Here is a 15,802-nt window from a genome sequence, read left to right as displayed (position 1 = left end):
TAGTGAAGAACTGCCTTCAGGTAGAGCAGCCCTGGAGTCTGATTGCAGGGCCCAGGGATCCCAGATCTGGTGTCAGGCTGCTGGTGAGGGGGTGCTGGTTCCTGTCATGATTGGGTACACGGTCTGGCCTAGGGTGTCCTAAAGCTTGTGTTGGCCTGCTAGTGGTGAGGGCTGAGGTTAAGCTGATCCCAGGGCATGGTCTGGCCTGCTGTGAACAGGCTGATTTTACAGGCTGTCTGACTATCATTTTCTCACCTCTGGTGTTTGCTTCCTAGTGGGTAAGGCTGACTCAGGGTCCAGAGTGGGCTCCTTGGACAGCAAGATCACTGGTAGGTGAACCTGGGTCCTGGGGCCCTCCTGTGGGCCAACCATGGCCATAGGCTACTGTGGGCTCGGAAGAACTTTATGCAGCCTATGGCCTGTCTTCTGTGGGTGGGGCTGGGTGGCCCCACCGAGCAAGGGGTGTGACCTGAAGCCTGCCATTACTGGCATCTACTTTCTATTGAGCAAGGTCAGGTCTTGGTGCCAAAGAGCTAGAAGGAAGATTCCAGGATGACTTCGTCCTACACCAGCATTTACCTGCCAGAAGAAGCTCCCAGTGTGGAAGCCGTTTGCTTCCACCAGTGTCCATGTCTCCACGATGAGATGCAGGCCCTCCCAGCCTCTACAGGAGATGCTCCAAGAGAAGCAGGTGGGTCTGGCTCAAGCTCCTATCAAATTTCTGCTTTTGCCCTGGGTCCTGAAGTGTGTGAGATTCTGTGTGTGCCTGCCGGGGTCTAGCCCCGGCTGATTCAGGGTATTCAAAGGGGAGATGGCTTCCGCAAGGATCAGGATACAATAGCTTCAATTATACATTAATTAGAGATGTAAAGAGTAATAGAATGTGGATAGCTCAGTAGGAAAATTCAGTGGAGAAAAGAGGCTGAGTAGCTTGATTTACGTGGGAGACCAATAAAACTTCAAGACAAGAAGCTTGCACCACTTACGTAGGCTGCAGGCGTCCTTCCATTCTCCCGAAGGAGAGGAGAAGGAGAGTAAACACTGAGGCCTCCCCGGTCGGATCTTAGAAGCCCAGGCATAATTAGTAAGCATGGCGGGTTCCACGCTCCAGATGGAGACTCAGCCAGAGTTTGAGAGAAAGAGAGAGACATGGGGAGACCAGTATTTTGAGGAACTGATCCCAATTCTTTATTTTCCAGAGTCTGTTTTTATACACTGAGATGTTATACAAAAGTCACCTGGGGACAGCAGTCCTGACTTTTATTAAAGTCAAGTGCTTCATACAAATGTATACAGAGGTCTTAGAGGTGTTACATCATCTTCTGACCAGGGGGGCCTGCTGACAATTTATGACCCTCTCCTTGTGACAGTGGTCAGGCAACCAGAACACTTTTTTCTCCAAGGGTGATTATTCTTAAAACAGACACCACCCAAATAAAGTTACATTCCTACAGGGTGAGGGTGTAGTGGGTTTTGGTTAAGGAAAGAATTTACTTAGCCTAAGGTCTAATGTGATTTATATCAAAGGTTAATACTTATTTCTTCTATATATTCATTAATGTGTGTAAGGGCAGGGGATGTGGAGTCTTAGCAACAAACATTGGCTCAACAAATGAAAAACCCTTCACCAATACAATTTCTAATAAGCCCACTATACTTATACTAATGGTTTTCTAAGGAACCTGTTTTTAGAAGATTTAAAGCATCTCGTGCCTCTCACGGTTGGGAGGCTGTGAGCAATCACATGTGGCCGGACAAGCCTGTCAGGCAGGCTAGAGAACCTTCAGAGGAGTTTGTAAGTTGAAACACTCCTGCCACGCCCAGGAATTATTATTAACTGGAGCTCTAAGTTAACTCCTTCTCCGAAAGAGGTGATGGGGGACAGCCCCCCGTAAAGTCAGAGGTGTAGGGTAGAGCACAAAGTAGTAAAGTAGGCAGGCTCTGGTTATGGGGGTAGATGCTCGAGAATTTCCAGGGGAACTCCTGAGGCTCGATCCCGCCTTTGCGTATGTCGAGCCTCCTTCCTCATGACCTTTGCCATGGGCCGAGTGCCTCATGCCGGCCCCCAACATGTGCCCTTTAAGAGTGACGGTTCTATTTCCCCAGTCCTATGAGACTCCTAAAATTAAACCCCGCTGAACTTCAGAGCCAAATGCCCTGTGTGCCCATCCTTCAGGTGCGGAATCCCTAGGCTGAGGGATCTGAGGAGCCTAAGGAACTCTCACATCTGTGGGAGAACCTCTACAATATAATTACTCTCCAGTTTGTGAATCACCCGCATGGGGCATACGGGACTTGACTAAACTGTGAGTTCACCCCTCTTACCCATCTCTTTATGGCTCTTTATTTATATCCTTAGTTATAGAAGATATTTTCTGGTAGGTTTCAGTCTTTTTCATTGATGGTTGTTCAGCAGGTAGCTGTGATTTTGATGTGCCTGTAAGTTGAGGTGACCCCAGGGTGTTCCTACTCCGACATCTTCACCCATCTCTCTTTTATATGTTAAGTTTATGCAGCATTTTTATGATGTTCAGTAATGAAATGTTATAGATTTACGATTAAGAACAAGAAAAGGTGCTCACTCTTTTGTACCCTTCAACCTAGTAGAGCTCTAGCTGTTGTCAGTGATACAAGAAAATTAAAGGAAATAAAAGTTGATTCTGTTGGTGTTTCTTTTTATGTAATCATACTGTCTGAAATCATTGCAGATACATCTCTTCCATTAGAATCCTTTACCCTTTTTATTGTGATAATGAAACTGAAGGAAACCGGAACATGTCACCTCAAAATTTGCCTTTTGATATAAAAATGACTTTGAGTTGAAGGCATGTAGAAACCAATAAACAGCAGGGAAAATTCATTGTGCCTGCCTTTGTTTCTGCCCAAAGACAGGATACAAATTCTCTCAATTACTCTATTAATTTCTCCCTAAATATTTGCCTTCTCACAGTTGGCCACTCTTAAAAGTCAAAAACTGCTTTTTCTGTCCTCTCATTTTTTCTAGAAATGTATTGTCCTTTGTGGAAGATGCTCCATTAGCTGGGGTTCTAAGCTATTGCTTTTAATTATTCTTCATTTAGGTTTTTCCCAAGTGGTGTGCACCACAGTCATTAATAAATTGTTTTTCTCTTATTAATCTGTCTTTTTGTTTAAAAAAAAAAAAAAGCCAGCTGAAAACCCAAGATGTGTATAGTTAAAGTTTTGCCTCCCCTACAAAACCTAAAAACTTCACTTTCAACAACTAAGTCTGTGATACAACTCTGAATAGAGACAGAGTGTATGACATCTTTTTTATTTTTTTCTTCAAATTTTTTCTTTTTCTGGTATTAAATGTGTGTGTGCCTGTGTGTACACAATCTTCCCAGATTGTTTTTATATCTGCTAATGGTATGACAGAGGATGAAATGGTTGGATGGAGTCACCGACTCAATGGACATGAGTTTGAGAAAGCTCTGGGAGTTGGTGATGGGCAAGGAAGCCTGATGTGTTGCAGTCCATGGGGTCACAAAGAGTCAGACATGATTGAATGACTGAACTGAATAATGTGTCAGACATGGCGATCTTAGTCATTAATAGAATTATTACTGTTTGTTCCTAATGTCCTAACATTTCCACAAGTGCTAAATTCCTTCTCCTTTGTAATTTATTCTGCTCAGTACAAATTGCTGTTTTTAGCTTAACATGCTTTTGCTCAAAGAAATTAAACTTCTGCCCTCTGTTGCTTACCAAATTAAAAAAAAAAACAAACAATTTATCTTACATTTCAATTCTTCTGTCATACATACTTATGACTTTCTTTTCTTCCCTATCTTTGTTTTGGTTGATTCATATTTCCTTTGTAGCCATTTGTCTGATTATAGCCCTTTTGTTGATTATGATGCTTTCTTGATTCTAATCTTTCATTCACACTATTTCCATCTTAGGGATAACCTTGTTTTTCTTTCTTCCTTCCATCAAATCTAAGTACTCTCCTCACTCCCCACTGCCAATCTGAGCAGTTACAGCAGTCACTGGGGCTTATCTTCCTTGTATTAGTACTTTGTAAGGCCAGTATATCCTTTATTAATTTAAAATGTAGATGCTTTTAGTGAGAGTTTCTTGATTGATTATTATGGCAGAGGAATAAATGAATAATCAGTTCCCAGTCAGAATTTCTCTGGAAATTTTACAATAATTTTTTTTTCATTTTACAGTTTGCAAGTTGAAAAAAGACTGGTGTAAGGAAAATAAATTTCTTATACTTGCCCTGATTTTTATAGCTGTCCTTGTAGTAGTAACAGGTGGGTGACTTGTGAATTTTCTTTGGTTCTTTATGCAGCAGGCTATGCATTTATACCTCATGCTTAGTCCCAAATCTCTCAACTCTGCAGTAATAAAAGGACTGTAGAGACAACCTCAGGTTCCTACTAGCTTGGCAGCTTTTGCCACCTTCCTTGGGGCTTTCCAGTAGTTCCACTGTAAAGAATATGCCTACAATGCAGGAGACGCAGGTTTGATCCCTGGGTCGGGAAGATCCTCTGGAGGAGGACATGGCTGCCCACTGCAGTATTCTTGCTGGGAAAATCCCATGAACAGAGAAAGCTGACTATGTACGGTTCTTTGGGGTCACAAAGAATCAGACATGACTGAGGCGACTGAGCACACATATACCACCTTCCTTGCCTCTCTTAAAAATACTCTGAGAACTTAGTCATCTTCTTGACTTCGTAAGAGTTCTTGATCTTTGAATAAAATAATCATAAATTCTCAGATAACCCTCAGACAGCAACAGCAATAACTGTTTAATTGAGAGTATTTTGTGTGAACTAATAAATAATAATTTAATAATTTATTAATTAATAATTTAATAATGTTAAATATACTATATTTATTATTATATTTTTTATATTTAATCTACACAAGACTATGAAATAGTTACAAAATCCATTCACACCCAAAGAAATAGCAATCAGAGTGAGTTAGTCGCTTTTTACAAATAATAAATTCCAGGGCCAACCAGAATTGAGATTCTTTTCTGTTGGCTAAATTCCAGTTCTCTAATTTCTGATATTTTAACTACCATACAACACTGTCTCCATAATTGCACTATTTCTTTAATTTCTTTTGGATCAAGAGTGAGTTATATTACTAATAGTTGCTCTATGAAAATATTTGCTTATATCTATTATGTTAAAAGAAAAAAGGAAAATATGGAACTAGGGATTTACTTCAAGATTTTCTCTGTTGGAGTAAATTTTCAAAGATGAAGAAGTTTACATTTTTTTTCTGGATATCATGGGTCTATTTTGTGAAAAATACCCAAAGGTAGATTTTAATTTATGACTTGTAGCCTAATAGTCTCCAGAATTTGATTTTCCATCTGCAAGTTTTGCTGAATTTAGCTCTGAAATTAAATTAACAGTTAACATTCTTGAGTCTCGTTTTCTTTCTTTCTTTTTGTCATTCACAAAAGTTCTGATATTATTCCTGCTTATAGGCTCTTCTGTCATTATAAAGTTCTGAGAGCACAATACTAATTATATTTAAACATCTGTAAATTAAATATTTAGAGGGAAGAGTTTCTCTAAGACATATTTTCATTCATTTATTCACTAAAAAGGTAAAATTGAAACGATGTATTTTATTACCTGTTTGTGGTAGTCTGGATCCAGTTCTGAGTATTACAGAAGAGAAAAAGTCAGGAGTTAGGAGTTGGCTCTACATTTAAATGTTTACTTGACACTGTACCCGTTAATTAGCTTTAAACATTTGGAGGGCCAGGACTTTATCTAACCTAATTACTCAGCACCTCACTAAAATCCAGAAACAGTAAATTCTCAAAACAACGTACAGAGAAATAAAGTCATCATTATTCCAGCTTCTTTGGCACTAAATATTGGTTACATAGAACCAATATTTGATTAATTCAGATTTCAATGATTCATTGTCCTTTATGATGAATTTCACTTCCTTAGCTCATATGTCCTCTCCTGTCTTTAACCTTTACATTTCTTTGAGGTAAAAATAAGCCTTTATTTCTTACATTGGTCCTTGACACTATATTATATTTATGTCTCTTCCTTGGTTGCTAAATCTGCAGCATAATTTTTGGTAGGATGTCAATATAGACCATGAGAGATTTGCAGTTCCACTTCTCAAAATAGAAGCCAGGAAAATAAAATAAAGTCTAGACTTCTCAACCACTAAATGGTCTTCGTTATGGACAACAGAGGAATTGAATTCATCCATCATTCCATGAGTGAAGCTAGTTTTCAGGTTTCAAACCATGGTAGTGAAAAATAAAATTGATTCACCAGAATGAGTACAAACACTTTGTAATTGTTTTTATTCATTTCTTTCTTTTTTTTTTTTCAGTATTATGTTTGATATCTTCAGAAAGTGCCAAAGCTATGGAATGTTCAGAGGAGTGGATTGGTGTAAGAAGGAAGTGCTTCTATTTTTCGGATGATACCAGAAATTGGACAGCCAGTAAAAGATTTTGCAATTCACAGGGATCAGAACTTGCTCAGATTGATACACCAGAGGATATGGTAAGAAAAGGGAAAAGTTTTCAATTATTTCAAAGCTAAATTTTGTACAAAGGGAAAAAAAATGATAAAAGCTAATACTTCATGATTATGTCAGAGAGGGGAAAAAATTCCCCTACCCTTCTATGTTCTTCTGGCTGATCTAAGAATTCAACTGACATGAGACAGATTAACAGGAGAAAACCAAATTAATTATGTACATATGAGGGCTTTATAAGAAATGACTCTCATGGACAAGTTAGGCAATTGAGGCTTATATGTCATCTGAGAGAAGAAGAAAGGAGTAAGGGTTTGGAACATCAAAGTGAAAGAAAGCAATTCACATGAGATGGAAATACAAATTACTTATTTTTAATTAGCTTTTATTGTAGTATAATTGCTTTATAATGTTGTATTAGTTTCTACAGTACAGCAAATTGAATAGGCTATATGTATACATATATCCCCTTTTTAAAAAAATTTTCTTCCCATTTAGGTCACCACAGAGCACTGATTCTGAGGTTCACATAAGCTATCTATTATATGCATATTATCAAAAGTGTGTATATGTCAATCCCAATTTTCCAATTCATTCCTCCTCTCCTCTTCCCACCTTGGTATCCATATGTTTGATCTCTATGTTGAAAGGCAAATGTTTGGTGGAGCAGTTTGTTTATTTATGAAGAAAAACTATAGGTTTGTGGTTCAGTAGCAAGGAATCAGTAGGAGAGACTGTGGAATATATTTTATTAGAAGAAATCATATTCTCCCAGAAATTAGATTTCTGATTATAGGAGACAATGTGCAATGGAAATTACATTGTCTCTTCTAGTTTTACTGAGATATAATTGTATAAGTTTAAGGTATAGAGCATAATGATTTGACTTACATACACCCATCATGAAATGATTATCACAATAAATTTAGTGAACATCCATCATCTCCTCTAGATATAAAATTAAAGAAATAGAAAATAGTTTTTTTCTTGTGTTGAGAACTCTGAGCATCTCTCTCTCAACAAATTCTATACATAACATACAATATGTTAATTATATGTATCATGTTGTACATGACATTCCTAGCACTTATTTGTATCTGGAAGTTTTTACCTTTTGACCACCTTCATCCATTCCCCCCTCCTCCCACCCCACCTCTAGTAACCACAAATCCCATCTCTTTTTCTATGAGTTTTTTCATTTGTTTGTTTTTGAAGTTTAATTGACCTGTAACATATGTTAGTTCCTGTTACACACAATAGTGATTTGATATTTCAAGACTTTTCAAAATGACCACCAGGATAATTCTACTTATGATATGTCACCATATGATATATATCCCCAGATGCTATCAAGCATTTATAGATTATATTCCCCACTTTGTACATTTCATACCCATGACTCATTATTTTGCAACTGGAAGTTCAAAGCTCTTTCAACTATTTCTTTTCTCTCCGCACCCATCTCTCCACTGACAACCACCTATTTGTTTTCTGTATCTGAGACTCTGTTTCTGTCTTCTTGTGTTTGATCATTTGTTTTGTTGTTTAGATTCCACATATAAGTGAAATCATACAGCAATGACATTATTATTCTGGTATCTGTTGTTATTCAGTCACTAAGTCATGTCTGACTTTTTGCAACTCCATGGACTATAGTACACCAGACTCCTCTGTCCTCCACTATCTCCCAGAGTTTGCTCGAATTCATGTCCACTGAGTGGATAATGCTATCTCACCACCTCATCCTCTGGCGCCCCCTTTTCTTTTGCCTTCAAACTTGCCCAGCATCAGAGTCTTTTCCAATGAGTTATGTCTTTTCATCAAGTGGCCAAAGTATTGGAGCTTCAGCTTCAGCAGCAGTAGCCACTGGTATCTATTCAAAGTAGTTTCTGAGTTTTCCTATTTTAACAGTACTTATACTTTCCTTTAAACACCCTCACCTCTCTATAATTGGGGAGAGAAGATCTGTGCACAGAATAAGATATGTGTTAGTCTTCTGCCACCCTTAAGAAACATGATATGCCTGTTCTTATAGAAATACTCAGCTCCTGAATTTGTCAGCCAGACATAACATCCTGTCAGTTTAGAGTCTCTGTCCTTTACTCTGTGAGAAACATACTGGTGTTTTATGCAGTAGAACTTGTAGGAAAGGAAGTCAAATATGATTTTTTCATCAGTTTCTCATTTGAGAGAGAGAAGTTATCCTTAATGGTAATTCAAGACATAGTAGCTCAAAGAGCTTTGATGACTTGTTAGAAGTCACTCTACTACTTAGATATATTTAAGAAGTAAAAGAGCAAAGTGAAAATTATTCTCATAAAGCTAACCTGAACATCACCATCTGTGTTGTTTGTTGCTATGGAAGCATTAGGGCACACAAATTAGGATGTAAATCATAAAATGGGATGTTCCAGTGAGAAGTATGTTAGCTATATGCTATAAAATATCGAGTAATGGATAATTCTCTGATTTGTGTGAAAGAAATTTTTGAAGAAGCATGCAGGAACTTCTATGTACTGGATTGGATTAAGCAGAAAACTAGGAGAGTCTTGGAAATGGACAAATGGCACTACATTCAATGCTGGGTGAGTTTCAAATTTACTAGGAAAGGTTCTATTCTGGTGCTGTATAAAAACTTTAAATCAGTTTGAGTTGCATTATTGTAAATAAGTCTCCCTGTTTTCTATGTGTAATTGTCTTTCTCAGTTTCTACCCTGTGACATGTGTCTTCTTAGATTGAAACATACCCTAGACCAACCCACCTTCCTTCTAATTTTGTTATATGGCATGCAGTGAAATTTTCCATTTTAATTTTTGTTCCTTGTTTCATTTTATTTTTATTGTCAAGCTCTTGCTAATAAACCCTCCTATTGCTAACTGAAATTCAACTCTTCTGCAAATTCAAAGTCAAAGCACATGTATTGTCCTTTTAAAATTTTTGTAAGATCTCTTTTTTTTTTCTTTAAAGTGTTAGAGACCATATGGAAATAACCATATTTCCAAGTTAAAAGTCTTTAACTCTCCAAGATTTCTTGGAGGAATATCAGCAACCTCAGATATGTGGATGATACCACTTTAATGGCAGAAAGCAAAGAAGAACTAAAGAACCTCTTGTTGAGGGTGAAGGAGGAGAGTGAAAAAGCTGGCTTAAAACTCAGTATTAGAAAAAACTAAGATCATGGCATCTGGTCCCATCACTCCATGGAAAATAGAAGGGGAAAAGGTGGGAGCAGTGACAGATTTCTTCTTCTCGGGCTCTAAAATCACAGTGGATGGTGACTGCAGCCATGAAATTAGAAGAAGATTGCCTCTTGGCAGGAAAACTATGATGAATTTGGACAGTATGTTAAAAAGAGAAGACATCAATTTGCTGACAAAGACCTGTGTAGTAAAGGCTATGATCTTTCCAGTGGACATGTATGGATGTGAGAACTGGACCTTAAAGAAGGCAGAGCACAGAAGAATTGATGCTTTCAAATTGTGGTGCTGGATAAAACTCTTGGGAGTCCCTTGGACAACAAGGACATCAAACCAGTCAGTTTTAAAAGAAATCAACCATGAATACTCATTGGAAAGCCTGATGCTGGAGCTGAAGCTCCAGTAGTTTGGCCACCTGATATGAACAGCCAACTCACTGTAAATAAATTTTATCAATTTGCTTAGTTGATAATCAATCTTTTTCTTTTTATGCAATGAGTATAATCTTTCATCTTTCCATAGTTCTAAATTGGTTTCCATTTTTCTATCTAGCAATTAATAATATTAAGGCAGGAAGACATGGATACAAAGTCAGGAAACAACATTCCCTCAAGAAATAGTTATATAAATAAATAATATTGCTTTTGTTGTTGTTCAGTTGCCAAGTCATGTCTGACTCTTCTTGACTCCATAGACTGCAGCATGCCAGGCTTCTCCGTCCCTCACCATCTCCCGGAGTTTGCCTAAGTTCATGTCCATTGAATTGGTGATGCAAATTGATAAAAATTATTATAATTAGTCTCCTTGGTTTCCATATCAGTATATTTCAAAAGTGCCAAATGAATATAAATCTTGTTTCTTACTTTCAAAACTGCACATTGGCTAAAAATATACCAGGTAATATGCTAGGGAACTGCTTTTAAAAAATTCCATATATCACTTGATTTAGAAACACTTTCTCTCTCTCGAAAGAAATAAATATAGTTAGATAAAGTTAGATAAATGGAGATAGATATAAGCTTTTATTTATATCTATTATTTCTCTTTGTCTATTTGTATCTCTGTCTTTCTACCTATTGCCCTAAATAAGTTGACAGATTATGCTAATAATAATAGTAATATTAAATACCTACATTGCTTTAAAAAAAACAGATATTTGGGGAGTAGAGTATTGTGATAGGTGAGTAAAGCTCAGTGTTTTGTATAAAATGCTTCAAATTGCTCTATTCTTAATTATATTTTTGATTATAGCTGAAAATGGTCCCAAACTGATTTTTATTGTTTCTTTTCAGGTTTGAAATCAGTGGGAATGGACCCTTTGCTTTTTTGAATTCTGATGGAGTCCACAGTTCCAGGGGATTTGTTGATATCAAGTGGATTTGCAGCAAACCAATATCTAAAACATAGAATAAATTGAGAAATCAATAAAGAATTTTGTAAGTTTTTTTTTTTTTAATCGAAGTGTAGTTGGTTTACAAATGTTAGTTTCTGGCATACAATAAAATTTTTCAAGAATTAAAGGAACTTAAAGTTATTGAATGAATGAATGATTATATATAGAATCTTATTAATTCAAGGCACATAATTGCCCATCATGAGCACAAGTCAGGAAACTTCTGTTAAATAGGACCAAACAAAGTTACAGTATACAATTAGATGACATTTACTGCATTAGTAGTTACGATAAATTTAAAGGGATTTATATTGATAGGTCAGCCAAGACCTACTGCTTAAAAGTTAGAGAAATATATGTGCTTAATATGTGTAAATATTACAAACCACTAACCATAGCAACTTTGGTTTAAATAAATGTTACAAGAGAGTCATCTATGAACAAACATGTACTTAAATAATATCTTACAAATAAGGGAAAGGAAGGACCCTAACTCTATAAGTATGACACAGATACATTATCAGAGTTCTATATTAAAATTACAAAGCTTAGATTACAGAAGATAAACTAGAAAAATAACATTAAAAGTTAATAGAGAATAGATTATTGAAAAATATTTCCCTTTTCCAAGTAAGAACAAGGAAATATGATAGGATGCAACCCTAGATGTGTCATAAAATTCAAACTCTGTAGGGTGTGGGGAAAATTATATTAAGCCCTTCTTTGTTACATTTGTTTGAGTTAACTTCCTGCCTAGGTAACTGTAACCTCTCAGTACAAGAAGGAAGGAGAGTGTAGGAGAATACATAGACACTTAGGATGGAGAAGCTGGAGAAAAAGAAAGAGTCTAGGTTACAGGATAAACATACAGAAACACACAGACTAATCTTTCTTCCATATCTTTTTTTTTTTTTTTTAACTTTACATAATTGTATTACCTTTGCCAAATCAAAATGAATCCGCCAATGGAGGCTCACTCCTAAATTAGTTTCAGATGAAACTTTCTGATAAATGAAAAGGAGATTCTTGTGAGTCCCACCCATAAATGTTGTTCCTGGCACTACATGTGAATGCAAATACTTGGAAAATATCAGCATGTAAGCAAGCACAGGCATATTGTATCTATTCATCATTTGTCACCAAGAAAACTTGAAAATATGAAATTTAGCCAAAATTACATTTTGGCACAGATTAAGTTCAAATTTTGCTTGATTTATAATGTGTTTTATTTTTGCTGTTGGTTCATGATTACAAATTAATTTTAACTGCTTAATGGTTTAAAGTAATTCACTCCTTGTTTTCCTTTAAGTCATACCTATCAGGGTGAATCAATTCCTGATGGCTCAGCATGAACTACAGAGAACTTTCTGATGATGTTATGTCATACCTCCTCACCTACTTAGGGCACACAAACTGTTGAATTTACTTTGAAATATGAGTGCGTTTTGGATAAATGAGAGAAAAAATAAGGTACTTTGTATAAAATTTCAGTTAGAAAACTAAGGGAGTGAGACAATTCTCAATATAACAATGTTTAAATGCAAATTTGATTAAAGGGAAATGAATTGTAAAATCACATTAAATACAAGATTGTATATTACTTCAGAAAGCCACTCATAATTACAATGGCTGAGTACTTTATTACCAGTTGAAAGTTTGATTTCTTTTTGATAAAAACTGAAAGTAATTAAGGACAAAGCCCATCACGAAGAAAAAAAAATGTTGTATAACCACATCTATGCACTGGTCTATTATTTCATCAAATGCACAGGAAGAGTTAGAACCTAAGAAATAGAGAATAAGCAGGATTAGAAAATTAAATTTCATATTTTTTAGACACTGCAGCAACAGGGATAAATAAGAATGTCAAAGACTGAAGTCAGAAATCAACATTCTTCCCCAACAAAAACATGTTTTGTTTTGTGTTAGGAAATTGTCAAACATATTTAAAAGTAGAGAAAATAATACAGTAAGTCGCATATACTCATTATTAAGTTTTAAGTTATTAACTCATTGTCAATCTTGTAACCAGTCAATCTTAAAGGAAATCAACCCTGAATACTCACTGGAAGAACTAATGCTGAAGCTGAAGCTCCAATACTTTGGTTACCTGATGTGAACAGCTGATTCATTGAAAAAGACCCTGATTCCAGGAAAGATTGAAGGCAAAAGGAGAAGAGTGTGTCAGAGGATGTGATGGCTGGATGGCATCACTGATGCAATGGACATGAACTTGGGGAAACTCCAGGAGATAGTGAGGGACAGGGAGGCCTGGCATGCTGCTGTCCACGGGGTCAAGAAGAGTCAGACACGACTGGGTGACTGAACAACAACAACAATCTTGTATCATTTATAAATTAAGCAAATTCTAGACATAATATCGTGAATGTTTTCCTATCTGTCCGTACAACATAACCACAATACAATTACTACATTTAAAAGTAATTTATAATAATCTCTAATAGCATTATAAAAAAATAGGGAATTATGTTTTCTAGTTTAAAAATAAGTTATTCCATTTTCTAATTTTGGAGTGTTGTATCTGTACAGAATACATGAAAATTTTTTGTTTGTATTAAAAAATAAGTTTGTATTCCAAAAAAAGATAGGCACTGTTAACATCCATATATTTCTCTTCCAATTATTTAAATGCACAGATTTGCTTTCGTTGTTCAGACAGCATCTCTCTGGCAAATGCCATTAAATTTGGAGTCACAGTCTTCGGAATACACCTGATTTCTTGTTATGACAGCACAGCTCATGTTATCAATGGGTCCAATCACCGAGAAACTAGAAGACACAAGGCAGACTTTAGAGCATTTATCTTAAAATAATGGTTATACTTCTTAAAGTTTCCCCCAGCCAAGTTGTGCAGGTAATTTTTTGTTTTTTTTTCCAGCAGTCAAAATGTTGCAGAGATTTTAGAAAAGACTCTTCTTTTGTTGCCAGGGACAACAAAAGATTTAGAATAACAACAGATTTGTTATAATAAATTTGTTATATTATTATAACAACAACAACAACAAAAGATTTTAGAATAGATTCTTTTGTTGCCAGTGAGGCACTCTTGATTTGCTTATCCTACACCCTCTCCCTTCTGGGATGGCTCTTATTTGAGTATCAATACTATGGGAGTGCAAGTCTGAAGACTAGGCGCATTCCTGACTGTTCCTGCCCTCTTAACCCTCGAATTACATGCATCAGCAAGTCCTGGGCATCCCATCTCAAAATTAGTCCTGACATCCATTTACTTCTCTCCCAAGCTACCATTACCTCTCTTTCTCCCTGGTCATAGCCTTGTGATTGAAAGTCCATTTCCATGTCACTTTCCATCTACTCATTTTTCACATAGCAGCATAAATAATGTCCTTTCGAGACAGCTAAATGCTAAAATGAAAGTTTTTGATAAAGGTTATGTGGTGACAGATATTCTACATACCAGTGGGAGTTTCAGGAGTTTTGAAGTTGGAAACTAGGGATATTTTCAAGTTAAAACTGTTTAAATAACTGCTAATTCTTCAGTGGTATGATAGGGTTAGGAATAGGTGTGAATAGAATAATTTTTGAGAGAGCTATTTCCTTAACTATTTTTTCTAGTCATTGATTGCGTGTTTGTTAGTCACTCAGTCGTGTCCAACTTTTTGCAACCCCATGGACTGTAGCCTGCCATGTTCCTCTGTCAATGGTATTCTCCAGGCAAGAATACTAGAATGGGTTGCTATTCCCTTCTCCAGAGGATCTTTCTGACTCAGGGATTTATCTGGCATCTCCTGCAACTCCTGCATTGGCAAGTGGATTCTTTACCACTGAGACATCTGAGAAGCCCCATCTGCATACCATTTTTCCTTAAATAATTAAATGAAAGCTTTTAAAATGAAATATGTTACTCAGTTATCTACTCTCCTTCTACAATAAATTTCTCTTTTGGCTACAGGATTAAAAGAGAGAGAGAGAGAGAGAGAGATGCTGCCATAACAATATTCTGCTTTCCAAATAAAAGAATAAAAAAAGAGCCTAGTTATTTCTAACTAAATTTTGTCAAGTTTGCAATCAAAGCAGGTCCAAAGAATGAATACTACTTCATATTTTAGTTTAATGTTTGTGAAAGACAAGAATGAGTGGCGAATAGCAATCAGATCAGATCAGTGGCTCAGTCGTGTCCGACTCTTTGCGACCCCATGAATCACAGCATGCCAGGCCTCCCTGTCCATCACCAACTCCCGGAGTTCACTCAGATTCATGTCCATGGAGTCAGTGATGCCATCCAGCCATCTCATCCTTTGTCATCTCCTTCTGCTCTTGCCCCCAATCCCTCCCAGCATCAGAGTCTTTTCCAATGAGTCAACTCCGCATGAGGTGGCCAAAGTACTGGAGTTTCAGCTCCAGCATCATTCCTTCCAAAGAAATCCCAGGGCTGATCTCCTTCAGAATGAACTGGTTGGATCTCCTTGTAGTCCAAGGGACTCTCAAGAGTCTTCTCCAACACCACAGTTCAAAAGCATCAATTCTTCGGCGCTCAGCCTTCTTTCACAGTCCAACTCTCACATCCATACATGACCACAGGAAAAACCATAGCCTTGACTAGATGAACCTTTGTTGGCAAAGTAATGTCTCTGCTTTTCAATATGCTATCTAGGTTGGTCATAACTTTCCTTCCAAGGAGTAAGCGTCTTTTAATTTCATGGCTGCAGTCACCATCTGCAGTGA

The 15,802-nt window shown here is 36.7% G+C and overlaps 2 protein-coding genes across 4 annotated transcripts in view; one reads left to right on the top strand and one right to left on the bottom strand.

The window, feature by feature from the left end:
- The first annotated feature begins 552 nt into the window (after nt 1-552).
- Nucleotides 553-11,109, top strand: CLEC2A (C-type lectin domain family 2, member A). The gene is made up of 5 exons (XM_010858760.1): nt 553-691; nt 4,194-4,280; nt 6,355-6,530; nt 8,986-9,089; nt 10,995-11,109. Exons 1-5 carry the CDS (start codon nt 553-555, stop codon nt 11,107-11,109), a joined length of 621 nt encoding a protein of 206 aa, XP_010857062.1.
- An 880-nt stretch (nt 11,110-11,989) lies between these two features.
- The window catches only part of KLRF2 (killer cell lectin-like receptor subfamily F, member 2), a 17,767-nt gene continuing 13,954 nt past the window's right edge, over nt 11,990-15,802 (bottom strand). For 2 of the 3 annotated variants that reach the window (XM_010858612.1, XM_010858613.1), the window contains one exon: nt 13,379-13,885. In XM_010858612.1, the coding sequence (XP_010856914.1) occupies nt 13,768-13,885 (118 nt within the window). In that variant the 3' untranslated portion in view covers nt 13,379-13,767. Of the gene's footprint in view, nt 12,880-13,378; nt 13,886-15,802 lie in introns of those variants that run through there. The other variant, XM_010858614.1, reaches the window with a different exon arrangement.

This window comes from Bison bison, unplaced genomic scaffold (genome assembly GCF_000754665.1).
Source record: "Bison bison bison isolate TAMUID 2011002044 unplaced genomic scaffold, Bison_UMD1.0 scf7180017864390, whole genome shotgun sequence".
NCBI lineage: Eukaryota > Metazoa > Chordata > Mammalia > Artiodactyla > Bovidae > Bison > Bison bison.
Note: the sequence above shows the minus strand (reverse complement) of the source record. Positions and strands in the feature narration are given on the sequence as shown.